At 44.5% G+C, this 25,411-nt stretch overlaps 1 protein-coding gene across 1 annotated transcript in view; it reads left to right on the plus strand.

Annotated features, from left to right (window-relative positions):
- Window positions 1–216: 216 nt before the first annotated feature.
- ABL1 (ABL proto-oncogene 1, non-receptor tyrosine kinase) overlaps window positions 217–25,411 on the plus strand; it is a 96,043-nt gene continuing 70,848 nt past the window's right edge. Inside the window, exon 1 of the mRNA XM_019540807.1 lies at window positions 217–949. Coding sequence (XP_019396352.1) covers window positions 814–949 — 136 coding nt within the window. The 5' untranslated portion in view covers window positions 217–813. The remainder of the gene's footprint in view (window positions 950–25,411) is intronic.

Here is a 25,411-nt window from a genome sequence, read left to right on the forward strand (position 1 = left end):
CCGTCTTAACCCCCCCACTTTGGGGTTTGACCCCCCTTGTGTCGCCCTAGACTCCCCTGCCCCCTCCCCCCGTGGGGTGTGGGGGTGACCCCCCCCGGGCCGGGGGGAATGAAGCCGGCCCAGTGCCCCCAGCTCCATCTGTGCTGGCACACGCCTGTGGCCCCTGCCGCCTACCCCGCGGCCCTTGTGAGCAGGGCAGGGTGGGGGCCTGGCTGCATCGCTTCGCCATGAGCGCGAGGCGCCGGTGGCGCAGGTAGCCGTGGGCAAGCGTCCGACACGGTCGCCTCGGGGACACCGAGCCTGGTCAAACCGAGTTGGCGCCCCCTGATACTTGAAGCCACCCCCCCCCCCCCACTCTCCTTGCCTCTTTTTTGGCCTTTCTCACTGAATGCTATGCAAAAGAAAAGGAAGAAAAAAAGAAATGCAGACCTGGACTGCGGGGGAATGACCGTCTCCTGCCCTGGGTGACCGTGGAGGTGGGTCGGTGCTCGGCGAGATGAACTCGTTCTTGTCCCGCCTGGTGGATGAGCCGCTGTAGATGGGCCCCTTGACGGTTGTGTAAGCCTCATTGTCCTTCCTGAATCTCGTTACCCTGCACGGGTTCGCGTCAAGCCACCGGCCTCGCTGAGCGTCAGGAGCACCTGCGCACCTGACTGAACTCTCCACCTCAAGTGACTTGTTTGGAGGATGATGTGAACGCAGCCCCCTGCTCCTTGGTTGTCTCATTTTCCTGCAAAACTCCCAGCCTGGAAGATCGGGGCTGTCTGTCGCCAAACCGCTCTGGTCCTGGGAGCGGCAGCCCAGCGTTACTTTATGGGGCAACAGCCTGGAAAAGTTCTTGGGGACCAAAGGAGGCCGAGTCTGCCTGCCCTACACTTCATCAAGGGAGCAGGGAAGAAGGAGTCATCCAGGCATGGAGGCCCTCACTGCAATGTCTTCGTGGAGCATGGTAAGCGGCTGAGTTGACCTGCCCTCTACAGTGCACTGTTGGCTTTTTGAAAGGGTTAAAAAAAGCGGAGGTCAAGGTTTTTGCTTTCCTCCTTTTGCTGCTTGTGCTGAATCTTAGGTGTGATTAGTGCCTAAGAATATTTTGTCGTGTTCAATTGCTGTTTCCCAGTTGCATGACTGATGAGTGGGCTTGGGGAGGGAGCATTATTATAAAGCTTAAATGCAGGGAAGGCAGCTTCTTAGTAAATTAAAAAGATACGTCTGTCTTTTCTTCTAAGGTCAGAGAATATTTTGCATCCTTTCACTTGTGTATTTAAAGGATGTGGACTAGTTTGGTGATACGTGTCCTGGTGAACCTGTGTGCTTAGAAGGGAGGCTGTTACTTCTGTGTGTAAGTTTGTGATGCCTGGAAGTGTGTTTATGTGTGTTTCCCTTGTGAATGGATATCACTCTCACTTTCACTTCCTCTGGGCCAGCTAGGCCACAGTCTCCTGGTGTGATGATGCCTGTAGGTATAGGGCTCTGCACACATGGACCCGCTTTCAGGACAGCTACTTTTGAGGGACTTTGTACGACTGGGCCGTGCACCCAGTCATGGGACAGGAAATGGTCAGTGCAGCATGGGGGAGAGGGTGGTAATACCCATAACTCATCATTTGAACTCAGATTTTTTGGCTGACTAAATTTTAAGGTAATAGGGCCCCTTTTAAAAGACAGATGCAGAAAGAAACTTTTTGACTGTTCTTCACTTGTCTAGCACTTCATTTGAATTCTTCACTTCTTTTAAGACCTCTCATTACTTACGGCATCTTGACAAGAAACAGATCACAACAAAGTTTGGGTAAAAATGCTGACTAAAGTAACATCATCCTTGTCCAGTAGAAAGCTTTGCTATATTTGTCTTCTCAGAAAAGACCAAACCAGGTGAAGATGTGAAAATGAAGTCTGTGGGGTGAGGTTTGTTTGGTAAATGGCTTTATTATTATTATTTTTTTTATTTTTTTTTTTTTAATCTTTTAATTTTTCAGCAGGACCAAGGAATTCAATAGGATTCTTAGCAGGGGATGCTGCAGATATACTGACATGTTAAAACCAGAGTAGTCCCGACTAACTTATTTTTCCCTGCCTGATCACTGCACAGTGATTGTTTGTTAACTGAAGCTGAACCGTGGAAAGCTAGGTGATAGTGAAGCTGACCCAGCCCTCTTATCAGTGGCATGTTCTTGCTATGAGAACACTCCAAGCCAAGGCTTCAGTACCTTGGAAAGGAAAAAAGCAAAACAAGTGCACCCTCCCCATCTCTGTTGCTTCTGTGCTTTTTGAGACAGCTTCAAGGTCAGATGGGCCAGAGTGAGCAACAAAACACTTAACTACAAACAACGCAATATTCTGCCCAGCTTCAGGGTTTTGATCAGCCAGACAAGGCAGCAAGCCTGCTTTTTGATCCTCGAACAGGAGTAGACAGATGGTAACTTTTTTTGCCAGGATGACCTGAGGTCAGGAGAGCCTAGCACATTTGCAAGGAAGAGGAGTATCTATGAGACCCATACTCCATATGTCCACCAGAGACCTTGCTCTCCTAATTAAAAAAAGAATACAACTTGAAAGAGGCCATCATGACTAGTACATCTGTTAAGGGATTGCAGAAGTACGGTCTCACTTACCCACAAGAGGAAAAGCTTCTCTTCTACTTCTGCGCATCTGAAGTGACTCTCAGCACACAGATAATAGTTAAGTCTGCTCTGCTGTTTCTGTTCATCTCTGCTATGGGTTAAGGCTGTTTAAAAAGCTCCTGGCTGAAACCTGACCTACAAAACACTGTTCTGTGAATGAATTGCATGCCATTCTTGGGAAACAAACCAGCAAGGAGAAATTGATGGTAGTCTTTGGTGCTTTTTATCTTTCTCAAATTACATATCTTGCCATTTAAAAGAAAACATGCTATCATCCAACTTTACTGCCTTCTTGGTTTCTGAACAGAGAATAATTAATATTTAAAATATTATTCATGAGAAGCAGCTGGAGGTCATCTTTTATGGAAACAAATCTGATTCTAATTCTTCAAAATCACAGTTGTTTTAAGTAATTGCTCTTTAACATTTTCATTATACAGCACACTCTATTTAAGAGCATAGCCTTGGTACTGGCACATACCCAACTCAATGGGATCAATGAATTTACTACAGGGACAGCCTGCCCATAGCTATAAGCGCCTCACTAAAGTTGGTTACCTTGTTTTTTAGATGACCTGAAGTCTCTAATAGTAGCCTTGGCATTGACTGTGTCAATTTAAGACTACTTTAGTCCTCTCACCAATTGTGCAGTTAAACTGAACAGGTATGTCACAAAGCAGTGGGGCTAAAGAGTTCCTCTGCACTTAGGCAAGTTATGCATTTAACCCAGGGGTGAGGTACAGCTCACAGAGTCTGGTCTTCAGGGCTCTCCATTGGTTTGGAAATTTGGTGGCGGGGGAGTGGTGGCTGCATTAATTGCCCTGGTTCCTGGAGCTACTGCAATTGATGCTGCTATGGCTTGTCCTACTGCCAGATTTCTGGACTTTCAGGGAGCTCTGAGGCTGATGACACAACTCTACGTGCCAGATCAGGGCTTCATCCTGGCTCTGTGCCACTCATCTGCCTCGCAGATGCACTCCGCCCATCAGATCTGGCCCTGTGCCACCATCCAGCTAACGGGGCCAGATGAGTTGGGCACCACTGATTTAACCAACAGGCAGGTTACTCAACTTGCTTGCGTTGTAAGCAGCAGGCAACAAGTTGGTGGCTGTATTGTTTTTTGCCTCTGTACTTGTGTAAATTCCAGTGCTTGTTTGGGGTGGGTGTCATAAAAAACAGTTAAGGGTAAAAATATAGACAGAGGTTTCAAGTTAGCGTACATGGACCATGAAGGAACAGCATCATCTCAGACAAGCATTTATGTACATCGTGCTTTTCAGCCTTGCAGTGGGTAATGCCTTGTTTTTATAACCCGTTCCACTGAAATCAGTGGAACCACTTTCAGAGCTAAGTTCTGCCCATGATAAAGCTGGCAGATTTGGGTCTGTGTTAATGAGGAATCTGAGACATTCCTGTGTTCTGGGCCTGTGGATGAACTAAGCAATGTTGGATGATGATGTACAGCAAAGCGACTTAGAGGGTAGTGGCTCCTAGCTCTGGCTGATTATGTAGCATCCAGGCTGTTCTAGATGTTTTTGAATCGTAAGAAGGTAAGTAGCGGTCTTAAATCTGTGTGGACTAGACAGTTGAGGCTTCCCCTGGGGTAGTCCCCTGCAGTTTGACTCTTGCTCTCACAGTTTCCTACCACAGGAGGCATTCTCTAATCCTCCTCATGGCCTCTTATGTAGGGGCATGTTTTAGGGTGGGGGAGCAAGGTGCAGTTCAGAGTTAGTGCAGGGTACAGTATCCCTAGGGTAGCAGTCCCCAAACAGCAGGGTGGGACCCTAAGAGGAATTACAGTTTATGAGGTCATGAGCTTGACAGAAATGGAATTGCTTATGCTAGTACTTGCAGTCATGTACCCCAGAGAAGTGGGCTTTGCAGGCAGTAATGCGGTTTGAAACTCAAAGCTGTTTGGAACTGCTGCCATCCAGGTGTTGTAATTTGCACCAGAGTAGCTCAGCTCCTGGTTCAAGCTCACATTTCTGAAGAACTGGAAATAGAGGTGAGGTCCACCCTGATGCAGCTTTAGCCTTCTGCCTCCCCTCACATTGACACTAATCAGTGGGAATAGTCGGCAAGTGCCTGGGCTGCATTTACTGTTTTAGGTGTTGATGGATTGAATGTTGAAGGGATTCGCTGGCACAGCTGCAATTGGCATGAGGTGAGTTAGAAGGGAGGGTAGTATGACTTGCACCTGATCCCTGTGTGTGTGACTGAAGGGTAGAGGTTCTGGTGCACAGGTTGAATTCATAGCACAGTGTAGAGGTGGTCTTTCCATGGGGTTTGTCAGCAGAGCCACAGGAGATGCATGTGGTGTGAAGGTTTAAGGAGGTGAGTGAAAGTCTGGTGCTAAAGGCATGCATGAGAGTGAAGCAGATATGTACCTGCCATGGAGCAGGGCAGGATGCTTCCTTCCATTTGGCCCTGTTCAGAGGCAGTGATGGTATGTATCACAGGTGTCCTGGGGCATGGCTCAAACATGCTGGAGTCACAGCTGTGTGAGCACTAATTACATCTTTAGTTCCTTTCTTTCCAGAAGTTTATGGTACTGCATAGCAAACAACCTGATTTCATGATGTGTATTTATTTTGTTTGTTGTTTCAGTTGTGACACTATCAAAATTGGCCTTAAAGGCAGAGCCGGGATAGAATCTAGCTTTGGAGACTGGTTGGTCTGGAGCAGGTAGTAATGATAAAAGCCTCTAGTCGCATCTTCCAGCTTTAGGATCTTTTTGAGAGAGGGGAAGTTTACCGAGGTTTCTGCTGCCTGTATATGGGAACATTCGCCCGAGGCCCTTTTCACGTGAGAAACAGTCTCATAAAGGCAAACTAACAAATGGGAAAGCCCCAGGTAGTTGCAACCTTGCATCTGTCTTGGCACTGTTCCTGGGTGGACCAGCCCCCTGATTGCTTGTCAGCTTCAGAAATTGAGACTTAAAAGGAACTGCTTTGCTTCAGCTGATTCCATTTCAGACCTTTCACCTGGGATTGTACCTTTAATGTCCATTCATTGCAAGTCCATTATTTGAAGTCCGCCTGTACCACTTCCATCCTGTGTTCTGAGAGGATAAACTGCACTTGCCCTGTTAGGCTGGAGAATTGGCAGCTTCTGAACTGTAATCTCAATACTTGTTTAGGTGGTGCTGGGGCACCCGGACCAGCATTGAGACCCCTGGCTCTGCAGCCAAATCTCATGTGCTGTTAATACTAACACAGGGTTGTCTTTGTGTATGCCACACCCCAAAGCTGGCTTTGTCTGCTGACTCTGACTACATCTATCCTACACTTATCCCATCTATCCTACATTGATCCCACCTATCCTACAAAGCTTCTTCTCCAATTGTCTTGCTCCAGCTACCAAATACTCAGTAGGTTTCACTAACCTCCCTCTATACCACTTCAGCTAGGCTTAGAATAAGTTAGGAAAGAGCCCCAAGAGCAGCTAAGCTGTTTTTCTCCAGTCATTGGTGTAGAAGGAGGTGATGGGGAATGGCTAATCCTTTTCCTGGGCAAAGCTGTGCTGTTTTGCAGACTGACTAATCTCCAATAACTGGCTGTGCTCAAGCAGGCCGTCTCTTTCATGATGACGACGGGGTCATTGCCGGAGTGCCAGGCTTTCATTAATACATTATACTGCTTTTACATTCTTGTTATTTACCCTTTTTTGATAAAAATCTCACATGAGAAGATCAGCACGAGGAGGCAAGAGGAGAATGCAGTTTATTAGAATGGAACTGAGTGCTTGCAAGTGGTCGTCTTATCCCGTGCATTTCAGAATAAGCCAACAACCTGTAGTGATCTTAAAGGGAAAATGCAAAAGCTTCAGCCTTTTGTGGCAGGGAGCTGAGTTGTTCTTGTGGATAGAGCATCAGACAGTGCCGGGACTCTTATGTTACATCCCTGCCTTTGCCACTGCCTTTCTGTGTCACCTCCGGCAAATTTCTTTTGCTTTCCTGAGGCTCCGTCCCACCTTGAATCCTATGTATTTTTTGTCTGTCTAAATTGTCCTGCCCCAAGGAGGTGGCAGTCTCTCTCTGTACAGTGCCTAGAACAATGAGTGTTCTCTCTGTCGGGTCTCCAGACAGTAACGTAAAGCGTATAGACTAGATGCAGCACTTCTTATTGCTACTGCGTCCTCATGTCAAAGCTTGTGGCTGTAAGCATGACTTCCTTTTAGTGTTTGGTGACAAGATGTCAAGCAAGGACTGATTAACTGAGTGCAGATCATCTACATTCCTGTTTAAGTTTGCAAGACTTGAGTTTTCCAGAAGACCCGTGCAATGTGGGGAGAAAATTGATGAAGCTCCTATCCTATGCTACTGTATCCACTGAGAATTTTGAAATCTAGTATGGGGTTGTGAATGGATTTCAGTCATGCTGATGGTACTCATTGTGTGTGTGTAGCGCTGCAGCCACATGCTAGGTTGCATTCACTATGTTATGGGGTATTTTTTATTTCTTCTTTTGTTCTGACTAATGTATGTTAATACAGGCACAAATAAAGATTAATACAGTGACAATGTAAACAGCAAATATACTCTTGAAAACAGCATTCTCTGAGAATTATTATTGCTTCATACTTGCCTTCCACTGTCTCTTTGGCAGAGGGGGGCTGCAGTTTATATACAATATCTATTGATACCAGTATAAAGAGAGCCAGTGTCTCAATCCAGTAGTCTTTTGTGAGGCTGGTTTGCTGTTGCACACTAGCAAGTATCAATAAGTCTCCTTAGAAAAAGAGGTATAAAAAGATCTGTTGTGAATAGCTGAGGAGGTTTGCTGTATGGATGTACAAACCAGTTTAATCAGAAGTTACAGGGGGACTTCCAGTAGCTACTGCTTAGGTTTTGTTCCTTGTGTTCTCAAATCTTATTTATGCATTGGTGGAAGTCAGATTAAACTGGAGGAGTTGTCAGTCCCTTCGCCAAATAACATGCGGTTCTGATTTAAAAGAAGATGCAGAACTAATGAGCAGCCAGAGAATTTTAGCAACCAAAACTCCATAAAGCCAAGTTTTTTCCACTACGGATCTTGATTGTTCTTTCTTCTGTGTCTGAGTTTCACCCAGGTTTTGCTTTTGGCTGCTCCGTGTAACATCTGTTGAAGCTGGTGGACGTTATATGCATCTGGTACAAATCCTCCCACGTTGCTGAATTTTATGCTCTAGGACAGGGATAGGCAACCACCATGGGTGCCAGAGCATGGTGCACATGGACATTTTTGCTTGGTACATGTGTCTTGGGGCAGATGGCAGGGAAGGGGCCAGGGCTGTGGACCCCTCGTGACTCCCCTGCCGTCTGCCCCTGGCATGCCAACATCTTACAGGTCAAGGTTGCAGGTGTTTTTGGCACTCTGCTGACTGCTCTTAAGAGGATTTCTGTACCAACATTTTCTTAGAGTCTCTGTCTAGATCAGTGTTTCTCAACCTCTTTAAGTAGCAAGTACCCCTTAACTTCTGAAAATTTTAATAAGTACCCCAACACTCAATTTTCCTGGGGATTTTATATTTACAGACTAATGTGTGGTATATGTTGAAAGAAGGGCTGTGTATATAAGGCTGTGATATGACAGATGTCTGATCTGGTGTGGATAGGGTTGCCACCTTTTACACCAGGGGTGCACAACTCAAGTATGTACCTGGGCTAGAAGTGATGTTGCCCAAAGCTAGGAGGACTGAATGCCAAATTATTACTGGGGAATTTTAATGCACGGTGCACCAAATTTTTTGCCATAGTTTTGGGAGGAAGAGAGAGTGAAAGAAAGAGTGTTGGGGTACCCACATACCCCTGCTTGTGTCTTGCGTACCCCCAGGGGTATGCGTACGGTTGAGAAACTATGGTCTAGATGGCATCCCTGTTGGCAGGACGCAGTTCTGAATGCAGTTTCCTTAAGATCAGGCTGCTATGCAAAGTAACATCTGCCCGGCCTTTCCTTTTCTTGTTTGTTTTCTGTGATGCATCTCCTTGGAGTCTTGTTCTGTGTGGAGAAAAGCATGAGTCTGTTCTTGCAGTCCTATAGTAGTTTAATTCCCCCGTTTTCAGTGCAGTTGATCTTGTCTGCTGGAGGTGAGGTTGGAGTTGAGCCTGTGCTGCTAGAGACCTTCCATTTGTCTTGCATTGTCTCTGCCCTGGTGATTTCACTTAGCAAATGGAATTGAATTAGAGATTTTTAATAGCTAGTAGTAAAGAACCAAGGTGGTTGTATTATAACTATCTGGAGCTTTTTGTTTTTGTATCTGTTCGTATTATAGTGCTGCAGTGAACTGTGTTTTGGACTGTGTCTTCTTCCTACCCTATCACTGCTATGTGAATTCCATCAAATTAAAGCACTCTCTATATCATATCGTGCTCCACGGTCTCATCTGTAGAGCAAATCTTTGTTAGTGTCTTTCTCTCCTGAAATCTCAACCATACCCAGCCTTGTTTTGAAGTGTGCTCTTCTTAACTTGACATAAAGGAAAAAAAAGAACGGGCTTGTGGTCTCTGGGAATCTATATGATTAGGACCATGTTACATTTCCCGTGCCTGCTGCCTCTTGGTGGCACATACCCAACATCTGGCTTTTGAGATGGCAAAGTTGACTGAAATGCGGGATCCCCCCTTCCCTGACCTGCTCTGTTTCCTGCCTGTCAAATCTGAGTTGCAGCTGGGAGGGTGAAGGCCATTGTGCCTGCTCCCTGTGTCTCGTTGTGTCAGTGCTGCACCGGGGGAAGCTATTTACTGCACTCATCTGCCATGTAAAGGGCTGAAGGAGAAAGCCATCCGTTAACTCTGTCAACCTGTTACTGCACACCCAAAGCTACTGATTTGCAAAGGAGAAACGAAATTGGTACAAACTGGTATAGGAATCACCGCACCACTAAATCACTGGCAGTCCCTTATCTGTTCCAAGAATCGGTGCTGCAGTTTTGTCAAAGCTGTGGGTATCAGCCTAATAAAGGCATAAAGGCACAACAGTGTTAACTTGGAAGCCATTCAGGTTTCCTGAAAGTGCTTCCTTTTTCATTTGTTAAAGCTGCATGTTTTCAAAAGGCCATCTCTGCTGACTGCTGGATCTGCCTAATGAGCCAATAAGGGGCCGCATGTTATATTCTTGATAGCCTCGGTTTCTGGTACGGCTGCAGCAATTATCAGCGGGGATGTTATATGGTAAAGTCAACTCTAGGTGTCACTTTTTATTTAACCTTTTGTGATTTTGTTGTTGTTGTTTTTAAAGGAACTGCAAGAAATTTAAAAACCAACAGTGTGATCCTTTGGCCACTAGATGGCTTTTCTGGATCTTGAATAGGAGTTGAAATGATTCCTGTTTCAATAAAATAGTCCTTAGCCCTTTAAAAAGAGGGACATAATTTGGATGGTAGCTGGGGCTAGTGCTAGGATTTGGGGTAGAAATCACTGTGCAGGGTTAAAAAGAGGTTAGGAAGCCATGTTTTTTCTCTCTCACTCTAATATTATTGAATTATTTAAGACACACTAAACTATTATAGAACTGTTGAACCTGAAGTCTCATATCATTAGCCTTTTAATCATGGCTTTTTAAATCTTCCTTCTGATGACGAGTCCCTTTCACTCCCCCTCTCTTTATGACTGAATAGTTGCATTGTAGGTTTTGCAAGCCCAGTGCTTTTGCTGTTTGGAGGAGGATCTTACCTCTGCCCCACAGAAGTCCATTCTTCTGTGCTTTAAACAGCATTTCTAAACCTGTGGGTTGCAACCCAAAAGCAGGTCTCAAGAATATATGAAAGGGTTGTGAACAAACTTTAAAAATAGATTCTCCTTTTAAAGGAGAAAAATGTGGGAAACCATGACTTTTATCGTGCAGGCTGGCAGAGCTCCAGCCCCCCACATGCACCCTCTGCCCCACACACTGGTGGGATTGAGGTGCAGGGCAGCAGGGCAGGATTGAGGGGCACTGGGTCGGGACTGGCCATCGGGGTTTACAAATGGGTCCTGGTACAAAAAAGCTTGAGAACCACTGCTTTAAATGACAGAGTAACACACATAGTGGGTTAGCTTTTTTTTTTTTTCCAGCACAGCATTCAGTTCGGTTGCTGTGGCCAGCATGGGATCTTCCTCCCCTCTCTTTTCAGTTATGTTAAAGTATTATATCTCTTTCAATTTAATTCTGAGTTGTGTATATTGTATTTCTTATACCGTGGTCCCTCAGTACCATAGGTGCAGGAGGTGAATATTCCTGAAACGTGAGATGGGTTTAAATATTTTGGCAATTCTGAAAATTTAAACGTTTGTCTCCAGGATGGCAGGAGTCAACCTTTGGTATCTAATTGCACTATTAATAGCGACTTAACATCAGAAGTTTTATCATAAGTAAGGTGACAGCAAAAATATTAGCAGAGTTGCATTCTTAATCATGCTCTTTTATGACCTTACAGAAGTTAAACTCTGTATCCTTAGAATATTCTCCTCTTACTCAAGTATTTGGGTGGGAGAATTGTTGTCATAATGAGAGAGACTAATGTATTCAGCACAGCAGTTTGGGCTATAAATATGTACACTTGAGCGATCCTGTCCATTATTTTTACTAGCTGTAAGCCTTCTTCATATTCTCTGTATGGCTCTCCAAGTGTAACGTTGGTTTAAAAGGTACATTTCAGTTCAGCCAGAATGATTGCAGTGGCTATTAGGGAAAAAAGTATTATCTGGGTATACTTAATGTTTGCAAATACCTTTGGGATGCTCCAGTGAAAAGTATCAAATTAAAAGCCAAATGATCATTTCTTCTGAAATTATAGCGTATTTGACTGCGAAGGGGATTGATTGAATTTAAGGTTCTTCTTTTATTCTAATTTTTATGTATTCAAGACTTGTGGTTGATTCTGCCAAAAGCAGTACCTACATACTTTTCATGTTACCTACAGTCCATTTTTGTAATAAACAGTGCCCAGCTATTGCCCACTGTGCCTCCTTAAGTTGTTGGAGTAATTAAAGTACTTAATAATCATTGCTTTGCTGTCAGAGCAGGAACAGTCATTGGTTGTTCAGCCCTTCATACTCATTATCCAAAAGAGGGGGGAAAAAAGCTATCATCATTAGGGTTTATGCCATTCCAATGCTGTGAAAGTGGTTTTGGAGTCCTTTCTCCAGTACAGCCAAGTCCAGGCTGAAACTAATTGTACCTTTTAGTTTCCTTGCTTCCTCTGCAGAGTGGAGACAAAGCAGCAGGGTTTTGTTCGAGGACTGGGATAGTATTCAATAGCCTTTGTCTTCCTTGCTGCTCACCACAGGAGAATTTGCTTGGAACCTGCTGCAGAAATGGGACTGAAGAAGTCCGGAGCTCTAAAGCCCATCAGACTGGTTAACAGCATCTGCACTGTTAATAACATTTCTTATTTAAGCAGATAATCTCCTGAGCCATGCAGAGGGTAGATTAGAATAATAATAGTGGGATTTTTGGAGGCAAGTGCTGGCTTTGAACACTTTTGTATAATCATTTGGGTTTCTGTAATTAGCGGTTGACTCTGCATAGCCCAGGCATTGCAAGTCATTTCAGCGGACGAGCTGTTGTGGCAGTGATAAGCCAGATATCACTCAGTAGCAGTTGGGAACTTCACAGCCCAGATAAAGGCTTTTCCTAGGACATGAGATTTGAAGAACATTAAAGCAAAGATCGACACTGCATTTAGTGTCAGGTAAGTATTGAAAGAAGCAAAAGGCGCAATTATACAAGGGCTACATTCTGTTTAATATAGTGAATAAGCAACTAAGGTGAGAACAAAAAAGCCAGAGTGTCTAGTTTCTTATCTCTGTCTCTTAACTTCCCCCAGTAGCTGAGTGTTACAGCATTTTGGCCAAGTTCACATCATTCAGCCTTACATAATAGCAAAGGCATTGCATACGCACAGGTCAAGGTAAAACACAGACACCCACAGAGCCCGCGCTCTCTGGCCGAGACAGCCCTACAAGCTGCGGTGCTTCCATATTAGGATGTGGTGGACTTCTAGCTTGACTTCAGAACCTGATGATCTGAAGTCCTTGGTATGATATACATTTCATGGCTACTAGTTGGCTTTGAATCATCCCATTGCAAGACTGCCTCATCACCCTGGTCTCAGTGAGTCATGGCAGAGATGGCGGAAAGTTGTCAGTCTGTTGATAAAGGGTAGATTTTTTTTTTTTGTGGCTGAACTGGAGTTGGGATAACTAGTAGCCAGGCTCTCTGGACCATGGGCCTGTTAAGGGTCCTGGCGTTAGAGTTAGGGATGCCAGTGTGAGTGCTAGCAGAGTTACAGTAAGGCTTATAGGCTAGAGTCATTGGTTAGAGCTGCAGTATTGCCAGAGTTAGGGTTAGAGCTGCTAGGGCCTAAAGAGGGAGGGTTATATGTGGGGCAGACAGAGTTCCCTGGGCTGGGATTAAGGCTGTGATATTTAAGGCTCAGTGGTCTAGGTTTACTTGTTGGGCTGTCCAGGCTAAGGATAAGGTTGTGGGTAGGTTTAGTGCTGCAGCAGCTAGGGCTTGCAGCCCTCTATGGGTAGAGTTGGTATGGACCACCATACTTGTATAAGGATTGTGGCTGGTGTTTTAGGCTAGGGTTTGTGCTAGAGGTTGGGATGGAGTTTTTTAGGCTTGCCAAGCTATGGTTTGGGGGTTGTTTAAAAGGGTACGTTTGGCTAGGGGTCAGCTAGGGATCTCCCTAACCCAATCATACACCTTAACCCTAGTCTCAGAGCCAGATATCCCCATCCTTAGTATACAGCATCACAAACCCAGCCCTTGCTTGAAGAACTGTGCCAGCTCTAACATGACTCTAAGCCACTGTGCCCTTTTCGGCAGTACATCGTGACATGAAGGAGGTATGCCCCAGTTATAACTTCAAGTATTTATTCTTGCCCCTTTATTGTAGCAGGCACCTTATTTTAGGGCAGCTGCAGAACACGTAGTAGTTTCGCTGTCTCCAGAGACCACAGCCAGATAAATGTCCCTCGGACTGAAAAGCTTAAGATGGGTGCTTATTTAAATGTCCCTCGGACTGAAAAACTCAAGATGGGTGCTTCCTCCGAAACGCCCCTTGTGAATTTTGATGTTGATAAGTGAAGCAGTATTAGCAAGCCTGGTGGCAAGGTTTTGTGGAAATCCTCTCTGCCCAACTCCACTAGGCTGGACCTGTTGCCCCTCCTGTTATACCAGGCGTGAGCCCAATTTTGCAGTTGAGAGCACATGTTCTCTACAGATCTCTCTGGGTGCAAGTCCCATAAAGTCCATTGTCTGTGTGGACACCAGGTTCTGCCTGGGTGGACACCTTGCTGCAGGAAGCCCGGTCTTAGTTTTCTTCTGAATGTAGACCGTCGCTGCGGCTGAAGCTGAACTTGACTCTTAATCCGTTAGATCCGGTTGTTAACAAAGCGTTCTATATTTGCTTCTTTGCACAGTGATTTTTCTTTTAAGTGGTGTTGGGGGCATTTGAAAAGGTTCAGTTTGGGGACCCCGATTTCTGAAGACCGTTTTGCAATGGGATGTTTCCTGAGGTGCACAAAAAAGTAAAAGTAAAAGGCAAAGAGGGGTGGGAGGGAGCAGGGAGGAAATGTTCAGGGCTTCTCTCTAGAGCGCTTGTCCCGCTTCCTGCTGCGTGGGTGGTTACGAGCCAGGCTGGATGATAGAGCTGCCTGTTATTTTGATACGTTCCGTTCCACAGATAAAAATGATGACCCTGGGTCCTTGATTCCTGCTTTGCCCTATTCCACCTCCTCTTTCCCCCCGACACAACTGGGTCTTGCCTGCGCTAGCAATGGACAGCCCATGCTGTTGCTGAAAAAACAAGTGGCTGTTGTATCCAGCCTTTTCTTTCTTCCCTGATCTCAGCTGGGTTTGTGAATGTTACTGTGCTTTTCCAAGTCCCTCTCCCTAATTACAGGGCATTGCCCCCGCTAAGGTAAAGGATACTTCACACTTGTCCTGTAGTTACTCACCACTCTTCTCTCTCATGTCTTCTCTGTTTTTTCCAAATTGTTGCTTTGTCTCTTAGAGCAGCTCCTTTCTGTCCTCCGATTTATCTCCTCTCTGTAGGTTGGCCACTTATTTTCTTATTTGTATCCCTTCAGAGCTATGAAAAATCCTATTGTCCAGGTGAAGGAAAGAAACTTCTTGTCTAGAAAAGGAATATTTTTCATTTCTTGTCACCTGCTGGAGAAGCTACTGGCTTGCATTCAAGTGCCCCACAGCAGATTTAGAAGAGAAATTGAACTTGTGTCCCCCTTTTCTCACTCCTTTAAGATGATCAAAGCCAGTGGGAAAGGTTTTATTTTTCAAGCTACTGGGTGCATTGACTGGCTGCTGAAAATGGGATAGGGCTCCCTTCATTTCCCCTACCGTCTTGGGATCAAGGGAACTGGATGACTTGTCCACTCAACCTGCTACTGCTTCCTCTGGCTGTGTGTAGCCAGTTGTTAGGTCCCTTATTGCATTTGGGTAAAGCTGACAGCGGGGCTCATGGACCTGAGTGTGTGGCTTTTGAATTATAGCACAATGTTGTAACAATCCCTCCACTTCTTAAGAATCCCAACATTGGGAACCGCTTCTTTCATGAAGATGCGACACACTGCCTAACTCTAGGATGGTAATCACCCTCTTGTAATGAACCTTCCTCCTGGTCCCGCGAAAGTTTGTTATAAATGAGGTGGTTCTGTATTTTTCTCTCTGGGGTGAGTTCTTGCTCTCTCAACCCAGTGCTTCTGGTAATTAAAATGCATTTCTCTGCTTCTGGCCTGTGGTCTGTTTTCTTTGTCATCCTGTAGTCAGTAGTAAGTGAACTGGAAGGTAACCCTGGTAGTGATTTGCAGGAAGTCACCCTCCTAAGCCATACTTACAAAACCAGCTTTCTGGTCCAGAGGTATTGCTCAAATTGTTCTCACTCTGACTCATCTGTATGGCTTGATCATATTGTCTGGGTGAAGTTCAGCAAGTGAGGGAGCTAGACTGAAAAATGGTGAGCTTTTATAATAAAAAGCCCAGTTTTGAAAACCTGTACTTTTCTTTCAGAGGCGATTACACTGAGCGAGTCTCTGATTTCCACTTCGTTCTTGCCAGTTGTTGAGACTTGACCTAGAGTTCACGGAGAGGATGACAGAGTGATTGCAGCATTAATTCAGGACAAGCACTCCGAGTACCAGGACAGACCCTTTCTTTTCTATTCAGTCTATTGATTTTTTTTTTCCTTTTACCAACAATAACAGAGATTGCAGAAACAATAACATGCAGGTCTGATGCTCTCTTATTTCCTTTCGTGCTCAAACTAAAACAGTGGGGAAAGGAAAGGACAGAGGCAATGGGAAGGAGCTGGACTTGGACCATTCCTTGCTGTAACCGTGTTTGTTGCAGCTGTTTGCATAATCCAAGATTGCCTTCCAAGCATCCTCAGATCCTGCCATCTTGTCCCTGTCTATAAATTATACTTTCATAAGATGCCATCTGAATTAATGCCATCTCTTTCTCTTTTGTAGGTGAACACTTCTCTCTCAAGTGTCACAAATTAATCCTTTCAGTTGAGATCAAGCTCATCAACCAGAATCTCTGTTCAAAGGGAATATCTCAAACATCAAAAGAAAAAAAAGTATGAGGTGGCCATCTTGATGCCTTGCTTTTTTGGGCTTTGAGATTTTGGCTTGTAACACTTGGGGGTGTTTTTCTTCTTCTTTTTCTTTTTAACCTCACATCTATCCTCACATGTTTTATCATCCTCTTCTTCCCTGTTCCAAGCAATTACCATTTATTTTATCTTCAAGCAGCAGCCTGTGGCAATAAATTTTAGGAAATTCCTTCCCGCCCTTTATTAAGCCCTACATAATGGCTTCCGCTACTCAGTCATACATTCATTAAGGAGAATTAAACGAGTGCTGTCGGCCATTAGCAGAGAGCTAATAACCTCTCCAAGGGAAGGTGCAGCAGATTGGAATAAATGAGCAGGAGCAAAAACAAATGAAATAACTTTATAGAATTATGCTCAACTAATTTGTTCCTTTTAAAAATGACTTATTTACGTGAATTTAACATTTGTGAACGGAGCCAGATTGACAGACCAGAGTCCTCCGTTCATAAAATGGGCACGCAACCAGGCCACAGCAGTACCCACCTACCTGCAGTTCCTTGTGAATATATTGCACCCGTGCCCTGGAAGGGCTGTCTTCAAAGGTTAGAGGGCACTGAAATCTGTTCCTTCTCATTTACCCTCTGCCTGGACTTGTGCTGGTGGATTGTGATGAGGGCATCTGTCTTCTAGGAACTGGGCCATGACCAACAGTTTATTTCCCAACCACAGCAGAACAAACTTCAGATGCTAGTGCCATTCAATCACAGCCACTCTGGGCTGGGCTCCAGCTGATGATGTGGAGATGAAAGGGTGCATGGCCTGTTACTAATAACCCAAGCCAGCAGTCCTCCAGCTTATTTATTTTGGGGGGGTTTCTGCCTTTGAAAGCAAACTTGCTGGGAGTCCAAACTTGACAAACAAGGGACGTGACTCACTGCACTTTTAAAAATACAGTCCATGTTTTTGAGAGCATTTGCAAAAATCTTAGCATTGTAAAACCATTTGGGAGCACATATCTGCTGGCAAAACTTTAAAACCCGGCTGTCTCCTATCCGAGTTGTTTTCAGATTAAAATACTGTAAGCATTTACTGCTAGCAGTTGTAACCAAAACGCTCACACCCAGCAATCGAAGGCCCTGTGGTCTGGTCCATACAAGTGGATAAATGCCCATGTGTGGACAAGGATTTACCCACGCAGGCAAAGGCCCCAATGCGACCTCTCCCCAAGCTGGTAATAAAAGATTGAGGCTGAAAAATCAAACTCTCACCAGTCCAGTGAATTCCAAAGGTAAATGACATTGTTAGCGTGGTTATCTTGTTCATTAGGGTAGAGATTAAATTAAGCATTGCTGATGGTGGTACTGGACAAACAGAACAGGTCTAGTCAAAGTGATATGCTGTGTGTATACTGTGTGAATTAACACGGGGGTGGAAATCTCAGGGGGTGGGGGTTTGGTGACTTTTTAATGCTTGAACTGTCAAATTTGAGAATTGTCTCTCTTTTTTTTTTTTTATATGCATGGTGTATTGGTCTTAAATATTTCTCCTGTAGTAATGCTTAGAGACCACAAATGAAACTGGTGCTCTGTGATGCTGTAAAGACAGAGGTGAAGACCATACCCCTGTTGCTGAGTTCAGCTTCTGCATTGCTAAATTCCAGAGCATCCATAAGAAATTCTTTCTTAATTGAGGTTGCAACGCAGGAAACTTTCTGGAGTGCTGACCTCAGGTGTTCATAAATGGACGTGACTTCAGTGTCTGAAACGATTTCCTTAAAATTCAGTAGAAGCTGTGGGACAAAATGAGCCGAAAAGGGCATACAAGCAGCCATTTCTGTGCAATGTTGATGTGCGGACACTGATGCTGCGACAACGAAAGTAGGAGCAGCTTATGGAGGAGGGAATGAGGTTTTGAATCCAAGCCCCACAAAAGGACAAAACTAAAGTTGCCTGTGAGCTGAGACTAGACACGAGAAATGTGTAAGATGGGGAATCTGCATGGGACAGTTTCAAGCCCTCCCCAGAAAGGAGTTGCAATACAAGGTCCAAGTCTTTGATCTTTTGACTGGCTGGCGATTGTGTTTTGGGTGCTTGGGCATCTGTCAAGGGTACTACTGTCTTGCCATTTTTGGTTTGTGAGCCTGAAATGGAGGAGCAGAGCTCTGGCATCTCCCATTAACTTCTTGTAGCATTGTGGGTTCTCAGTAATTCTTTTAGGGTTGTATTCATATCTTAGAGGAAAAGCTTCCTTTTGCCTTTGTTGGGTTTTGGAACAAGAGGTATCTTTGTTTGTGAGTTCTTAGAAAATGGGATACTCTATCTCGGCTTGATCTGAAATAAATTCAACCTTAATTAGAAAGAGTGCCACCTAATGACCCCTGGGGTCATCTATCCTCATCCAGGACGGAATTCTAATTTGTAGTGTGAGAGTCGGACATAGTATTTTAAAGCATTGTATGCTGTATCAGCATTTAATTCGTGTGTGTGTGTGAATGAAATATATATTATTGAAGCATTTACTGCATTTCACCCTTGTTTGGAAGTCTTGGTGAAGAAGAACCTACCTCTGCCTTGTTGTTTCAGTTGACGATTTAATTTGTAACTTTATACTAACTCTTGCTTTTAAAAGCAAAAATTCTAGTAAATATAAAAATGCCTTTCCAATAATGGTTTTTATGGCCAGTGTTAGATAATGGAATTGCTGACAGCTTTAATTTCATTTCGTTGTTTCCTGTTTTAGGGGTATAAATGTCTTGATTCAGGAGTAATTCTGGTACACAAGATGGGGGGGGGTTTCTTGTTGAAATTTTGTGCTTTCTGCTGTAGTCATTTCTGATCTCATTTGAAGAGCTCAACGAGTTGAGAACAATGATACAATAATTGCTGCTATTGAGCGAGGGATGCAGTCTGAGGTTTCTACCTGGATCACTACATTTGATTGATATTTTAATTTGTTTTTTTGGCAGATGAAAGATAATGAGAATCAGCTTGTAGTTGGAAGCAGTTACACTGGAGAATACTTAATTTTTTTATCCCCCTCTACCCTGTCTTCCACCTGAGTTTCCCTGTTCTAAATGTCTGTATCATCTTTCAGCAATCTATTGATTATTAATGGAGTTAACCTATAAAAATCATTTCACTCTTCAGCACCCTGTTAATATATTCCAAAGCAACTTTATCCTGACCACTGTGCCAGGTGGATCTATAGGTTTTCAGACCTGCTGTAAATTGAATTGGAATGATGGTAAGGGGGAATTAATTCCTATGTACGGATGTGTTCACATTGGCTCAGTTGTTTGTGCCGCTTCTTAAGTGACTCGATCGCTGTTAATCTAAGGGAAGAGCAATGACTGGGGGCAGACAGGGGAAGGTTTGCCTTTAAATATGTTTTGTGTGTTGCCGTATTGTGATAACCCATGCGCAAAGCAGCTCTGTCACAACACCATTAGAGAAACCAGTCTGCTGCTTAGGCAGCCAGCTGATGAATCTTGACTGGCGGACTCCTCTTCAAGCAGGTAGCAGTGTTGCTAATTCTCACCACCTATTGCATGTCTTGCAATATTTGTCAGTGGTCAGATCCTAGCTCCTGAATTTGAAACGGTGAAAGCTCAGATTTTCATATTAATAAAGCTTGTAGACATGAACTCCAAATGCTCAGAAACCAGAAAGCCAAGAGAGAGAATCTGGTATTTTTTATTTTTTTTGTTAAAGCTCATGTTTCTTTTTGTGGTCTAACTCATTTTCTTTTGAAGTGTTTGCAGATGGATAGCACTGAAGCAGTCTTTTGCTCTGCTTTGCATTACGCTGGACACTTTCTGCCCCAGATCTGAGAAGCAAGCGTAAGAAAGGGAGTGGGAAAACGATTGCCTTCATGCTAGCAAACCGCTGAAAATTGTAATAATATCTTATCAGTTTGAAACAATTCCCTGATCCTCTTCACCTACTCAAGTAATGGAAGCCACTCAATGCTCTGACACTTGATCTGGCGTTTCAACAGCCGGGGAGGCAAGCAGCAGCTTGCTAATGGATTTTTGATTGTTCTCATGGTCCGTTCCCTTGATGAATGGTGCAGAGCCTGGCTGCACAGTCTGGGGAGTTGATTGGAAAAAAACCCCTGCCATCACGCCATTAATTTTTCTCAGGAAGGGTGAGTGAAGGAGTTAAGTTTTTTGTGCTGGAAACTTGGTCACTCAGTAAGAGATGTATGAAAAAATGGGCCCCCTATTTCGAATTGAGGTTGGTTCAAGGGTTAATCATCTGTTTCCCTCATCTGGCTAACTAGAGTCCCTTTTTGGGCTTACTTTGCAGCCCAAGCACTTCAGTTTATTTCTGGTCTGGTTGCATGATTGTTGAAGGAGCAGTGTTTTTGTGGCTCCCATCACCATCCTGCTTTCATACCTTTTGACATGTCAGGATACTAGCCGCTTATCTTTTAATGATATGAGTCGGTACAGCCAGTATGCACGCGGTAGTCTGTTGGAGGAGTGCTGCAGTTTGACCCAGTGGGTTTCCTTTCAAGCATGTATTATTTTCTGCAAAACTCCTGTTTCAGTTGGACATTGACACTGGACTTATGGAAAACACTTAGTGATAAACTGCATTTTAACAGACCGAAAACTATCATTGATAGCATGTTGCAATGCATTTTACTCCCATGCTGTGTGAGGAAGAGTTGGTAGGTTAGCCCTGTCTTCTAAAAGGTGATCTTTCATTTTTGCCACCTCCCTCTCGCCCATGTTTCCTTAGCAGCTTTTCTGACGCACTGTTAGCCTTGCCTGGTACTGCTTGCTGTGTTGAAAGCCTAGCTCGTGTGTCCTCTTCAGGCACAGCACCATTGTATTGTTTCTTATGGCAACTTGTGTTCCCTCCAGCTCCCCGCAAAAAGAATAATGTAGATTTACAGAATATAAGTTACTGGTGTAGGCATGGGCATTGTCTAATGCAGAGAGGCGTTATATCTGGGTTAGATCATCCTATAGCAGCCAGCTGTCCCTAGATGACACTAATGTACAGAATATTCTCAGTGACGTCCAGCAACATTTATTTGAGATGCATCCAGGTGTTGTGAATGTTATTTATTCAAGCACTTGGCACCTTTCTGGTAGGATATTAAAATGATGCCCCAGTGGTGGGGAAAGGTTTCTAAATGAGAGCACCTCTTATTACCCTAATAAAAAGAAGGCCCGAGGTTGTCATTCATTTTGACGAGCAATTCTTGACATTCCCATTTTTTTCCTATTCTTAAGAGCTTCCTGCCACTTCATTGTCATCTCCAGTAACTTCAGCAAGTGCAAGTCAGCATGAGTCCCCGCACACCCGCTTCAGTTGGTAACGCATCAACTCCAAAGTCGCTGTTTGAATGTAGCCCACTGAGCTCCATCGCTATGGGAGAGCTAATGTTCGGGAACACCAGGTCCAGCAGTGCTTCTGCAGTATCAACCAGACAATGGCAAATTCTGCTTACTTTCTTTGATTTGACATCTTGATAGGGGCAATTTGCAGCAGTTTCACTGCAGGCCTGAGCTTCAGGCTCTCTGCATTTATGAGGAGAATGTGGTTTGAGGGATGTTTTGGGGGATGCGGTTCTGTGTTCTCTGGATCTGCAGCACTTGGTTGTGATTCAGTAATTTTGCTTGGGTCAACGTTCCTTGTTTGAAATGCTGCCATTCACCCACGGTTAGGGTCTGTTTTGAAAGGGCTCCAGCAAAATGCAGATTCAAATTTCCAAACTTCCTGGATCAAATAAACGGTTGTGGCAGAACCACCAGGCATCTTTCTCATCATGTAGCTCTTTTCTTTGATTACAGTCTAGCTGAAGGGGTATATTTTGCCTTTCCCAGGATGAAGTGTCAGCTTATGTTAGATTTCCAGCATTCCAGTTGATTTGCACGTGCCTTGGAAGAGACGCAGCAGGTCATCTTCTGCCTCTGTTCCCTCCCAAACAGTTTGTCTTTGGTTTCTGCCTTTTGAGTCTGTTAAGAAATTCACCATCACTTCCTTACCCTAGAAGCCAAGGTAGCAAGACCCCCGAATAGGGCAGACTGTCTCTTCATCTGCTTGTGACATACCTAGAAGTGCCAGTGGTGACTGCGCCATTCAAGTGTTGAGGAGACCACATTTATTATTCATTTCTGTTAAAGTAAGTGGTGGCAGGAATCTTGTGCTAACTCCTTGGCGAGGAGCAGCAGTGGGATGGATGAGTTGACAGTGTTTAGGCACATTGCCTGATTTGCTTGGGAAGCATCTTGAGTACTTTTACTAAATATACATATTGCAATTGCAGGTAATCGCTGCCCAGCCCAGACAGCAGGGATCTTACCCTAGCCTAGCAGACAGCTGCACTGTGGTTCTGGGACTGTTGCTCAGGTTTGTTGATTCCCTGAGAGCGTGGCCATCAGCTGTTTAATATTAATTACAAAAGGAAATGGCCAACTTGGTGACCTTATTGCACATCTGAAATATGATTGCAGAAGAGTGGGAATTGTAATTACTGCCATGCATTATGCACCAAGATCAAGTTCATAAGTATTTTGTGGAAGGTTCCCCCTCCTCCCATGGGAAAATACACTTTTGTGCAGTATTTCTTTCCCACCTTGACACAACATTGTGTGTGAGGCCAGTGGGATAGACGGAATTACACCCCATCCACAGCATGGCTGAGAAAATATCCGAGAAATCCCAGAGTGGGATTGATGCCAGCTGTGGTCATTTCACAAGCTGTTCACTGCAAGACAGCGGGTACAGCAAAGAATGGACTTAATTCTTGCTATTGTACTTGGCACGCACTAAGCACAATGAAGATCAAGTGGGTGCAGGTCATCGCCTACTACGAGTTTCCCAGGGTTTTGGAGGAACCTCCGTCTAGGAGTTACCGAAGGCTGGAACGAGTGGCACGCATGGGTACCCACTCTGGAATGTGACCCCTGCTGCATTCCTCAGGCCAATTCCAGACATAACTTGGCCTCTTTCTCCCCACCCTCTTTCCCTGGCTCGTTCATGGTCATGCTTGCAAACCGTGGCAACTCAGCATGGCTGCTTCATGACAGAGCCTGTTCCAAGATAGATGCTTAATCGTTTACTTGTAAACTAGGGAACAGCTTCTTGTCTGAACCCTTCTCATAGTCCTGTTGAAATTCTGCTGGAGGGTGTGGGGGTCATCATCTGAAAGGTTATTAGGCTGATTTATAGTATGTACAGGGCACGGAGATGTGTCTGGCACCTAACAACCAATGGTCATTACAGTTTCCGCTCTTCTGCAGTCATATTTCACATGTGCAGTAAGGTCACCAAGTTGGCCATTTCCTTTTGTAAATAATATGAAACAGCTGTTGGCCAAGCTCTTAGGGAATCAATAAACTTGAGCAACTTGGAGCTGATGGGCCTGATTGCCAAGAGCTGTGCAAGAGGAAGAGCTTAATGGTGCCAGCTACGGGAAAATGGTTTTGCTGGAGGATTTTGGTGTTCTTGGAGGGAATACATATTCCTGCCCTTACAGTGGTAGAAGGGAATGGGCATTCTGGACTTACCTCTTTGCAAGTGGGACCGGTTAATGGCAGCTCTTGGTGAAAGAGCAGTTAACAAAGGTGAGTGGTGCACAGTGCAAGTGTCAAGTGCAGAGTCCCTTCATCTGCTGGCTGCTTGGCCTCCCTGCCCAGGAGATGTCTCTAGGGGCTGATGAGCGTCAGGGATCTGTGTCTCAGTGTCATGGCCCTATGCAGCTGTACAGGTGCCAGTTCTCATGCAAGTGTGCTGCACAGGGAAGCGGAGCTCTTCTCTGTGCTAGTGGTTTGTACTGGCTCAGCAAAGCAGTAGACAGTCCCTTAGCCTGCTTGTCCATATGGGGAAATGGAGACATTGTGCAGCAAAGTAACTGGCCCCACACTGTTTCAGTATCTGATCTGTGCTTGGAACTGCAGAACCTCTGGCTCCGAGGCTGACTCTTGCTATAATCCCTCAGGATTTGTTGCCCAACAGAGTTTAATAAAAAGAAATATTTGGTTAAACAGAATATTTAGGTGAATGACATATGGAGTTCGCTTTTCCGTAACGTGTGGGTTGAAGTGAATTTGCAAACACTACTGCTGAAGGTGTTAAATGCAGGCTAGCAATGTTTGTGGAGTTTCCTAACGGATTTGTACCCTCTGAGTTTTCATCATAGCTTTTGGCAATGCTACTTTGCACTTCTTGGAGAGAAGTGCCTTATTTTGAATACCTAGGACTGTCAGAAGTCATGAGAACAGACGGAGTCTCTTTTGAAGAGAAGGCCAGGTACTGCAGCCTGTGCCCAGTGCAAAGTCCTGGGACTTACAGAATCCCAGGGCTGTAATCCTAGTTGAGCCAACTGATTTTCCTTATTTCTGTGACCTTGGGCAAGTCAGACTTCTCCACATATCATTCATCCCAGCTGGAAAACCATGTAAGCAGCAGGAACCTTGCAGGAAACCAGAAACCTTGACTGAGTGAATTATTTAAGGGAAATAAGGAAGGTGCAATTAATTAGGATTGGGTAAACAGCACACACCTTAGTGTGAACCTCATTAGAAAGGAGTTTGTTCAGAAAATATCACAGGCTTCTACAGCATGCCTTGGTTTGAATGAGGAAAGGCCCAGTGCTAGCCCTCTTCTACTTCAGAGAAGAGCAAAGCCTTCATCTGTTTTTGCAGTTTTCCTTTCTATCTGAGCTTTTATTTTGTGTGTAGAAACCTAGTTAATCAATATTAGATGGATGTTGGAACCACATGCCATATGCAGTCACTTTCAGCCTCCTCAACCTTGTATCATTTATGGAAAAGGTATCGTCAGAAATGTTGTGGCCCTAAATATTTTATTTTGCTGCCAGCGTTCTTCCAAATGCCTGAATGACATTTTGCATCCTGCCGTGAGGACTGGCTAAACCTCCAGATCTGTTTGCAGCAAAGGGATTTATTTTTTTTTTTAAGCAGGGAGGGAGTTGAATTGCTGAAAACATCAGCTGTGCGATTGGAAGCCTTTTTGGCTTGCCATTAGTTTCAGTCCAGGCTAGGAGGATGCATGAACAAAGATGATTGCCATTGAAATGTCCTGTGGTTTATGTGGAATGAGGGTGTGACCGATTGTGAGCTAGGGTTTTAATAATGTTGAATTTTTAACCACCTGTGTAGTGGTCCAAGCATGAGCCCCAACCTCTGTATTGGGGATATGTCTGCAGTTCAGTTCTAGCAGTGACTCTGGAGTAGACATCTGAGATGGCTGTAAATGAAGAAGTACTGG

The sequence above is a fragment of the Crocodylus porosus genome, unplaced genomic scaffold, assembly GCF_001723895.1.
Source record: "Crocodylus porosus isolate Cpor-Errol unplaced genomic scaffold, CroPor_comp1, whole genome shotgun sequence".
Classification (NCBI taxonomy): Eukaryota; Metazoa; Chordata; order Crocodylia; family Crocodylidae; genus Crocodylus; species Crocodylus porosus.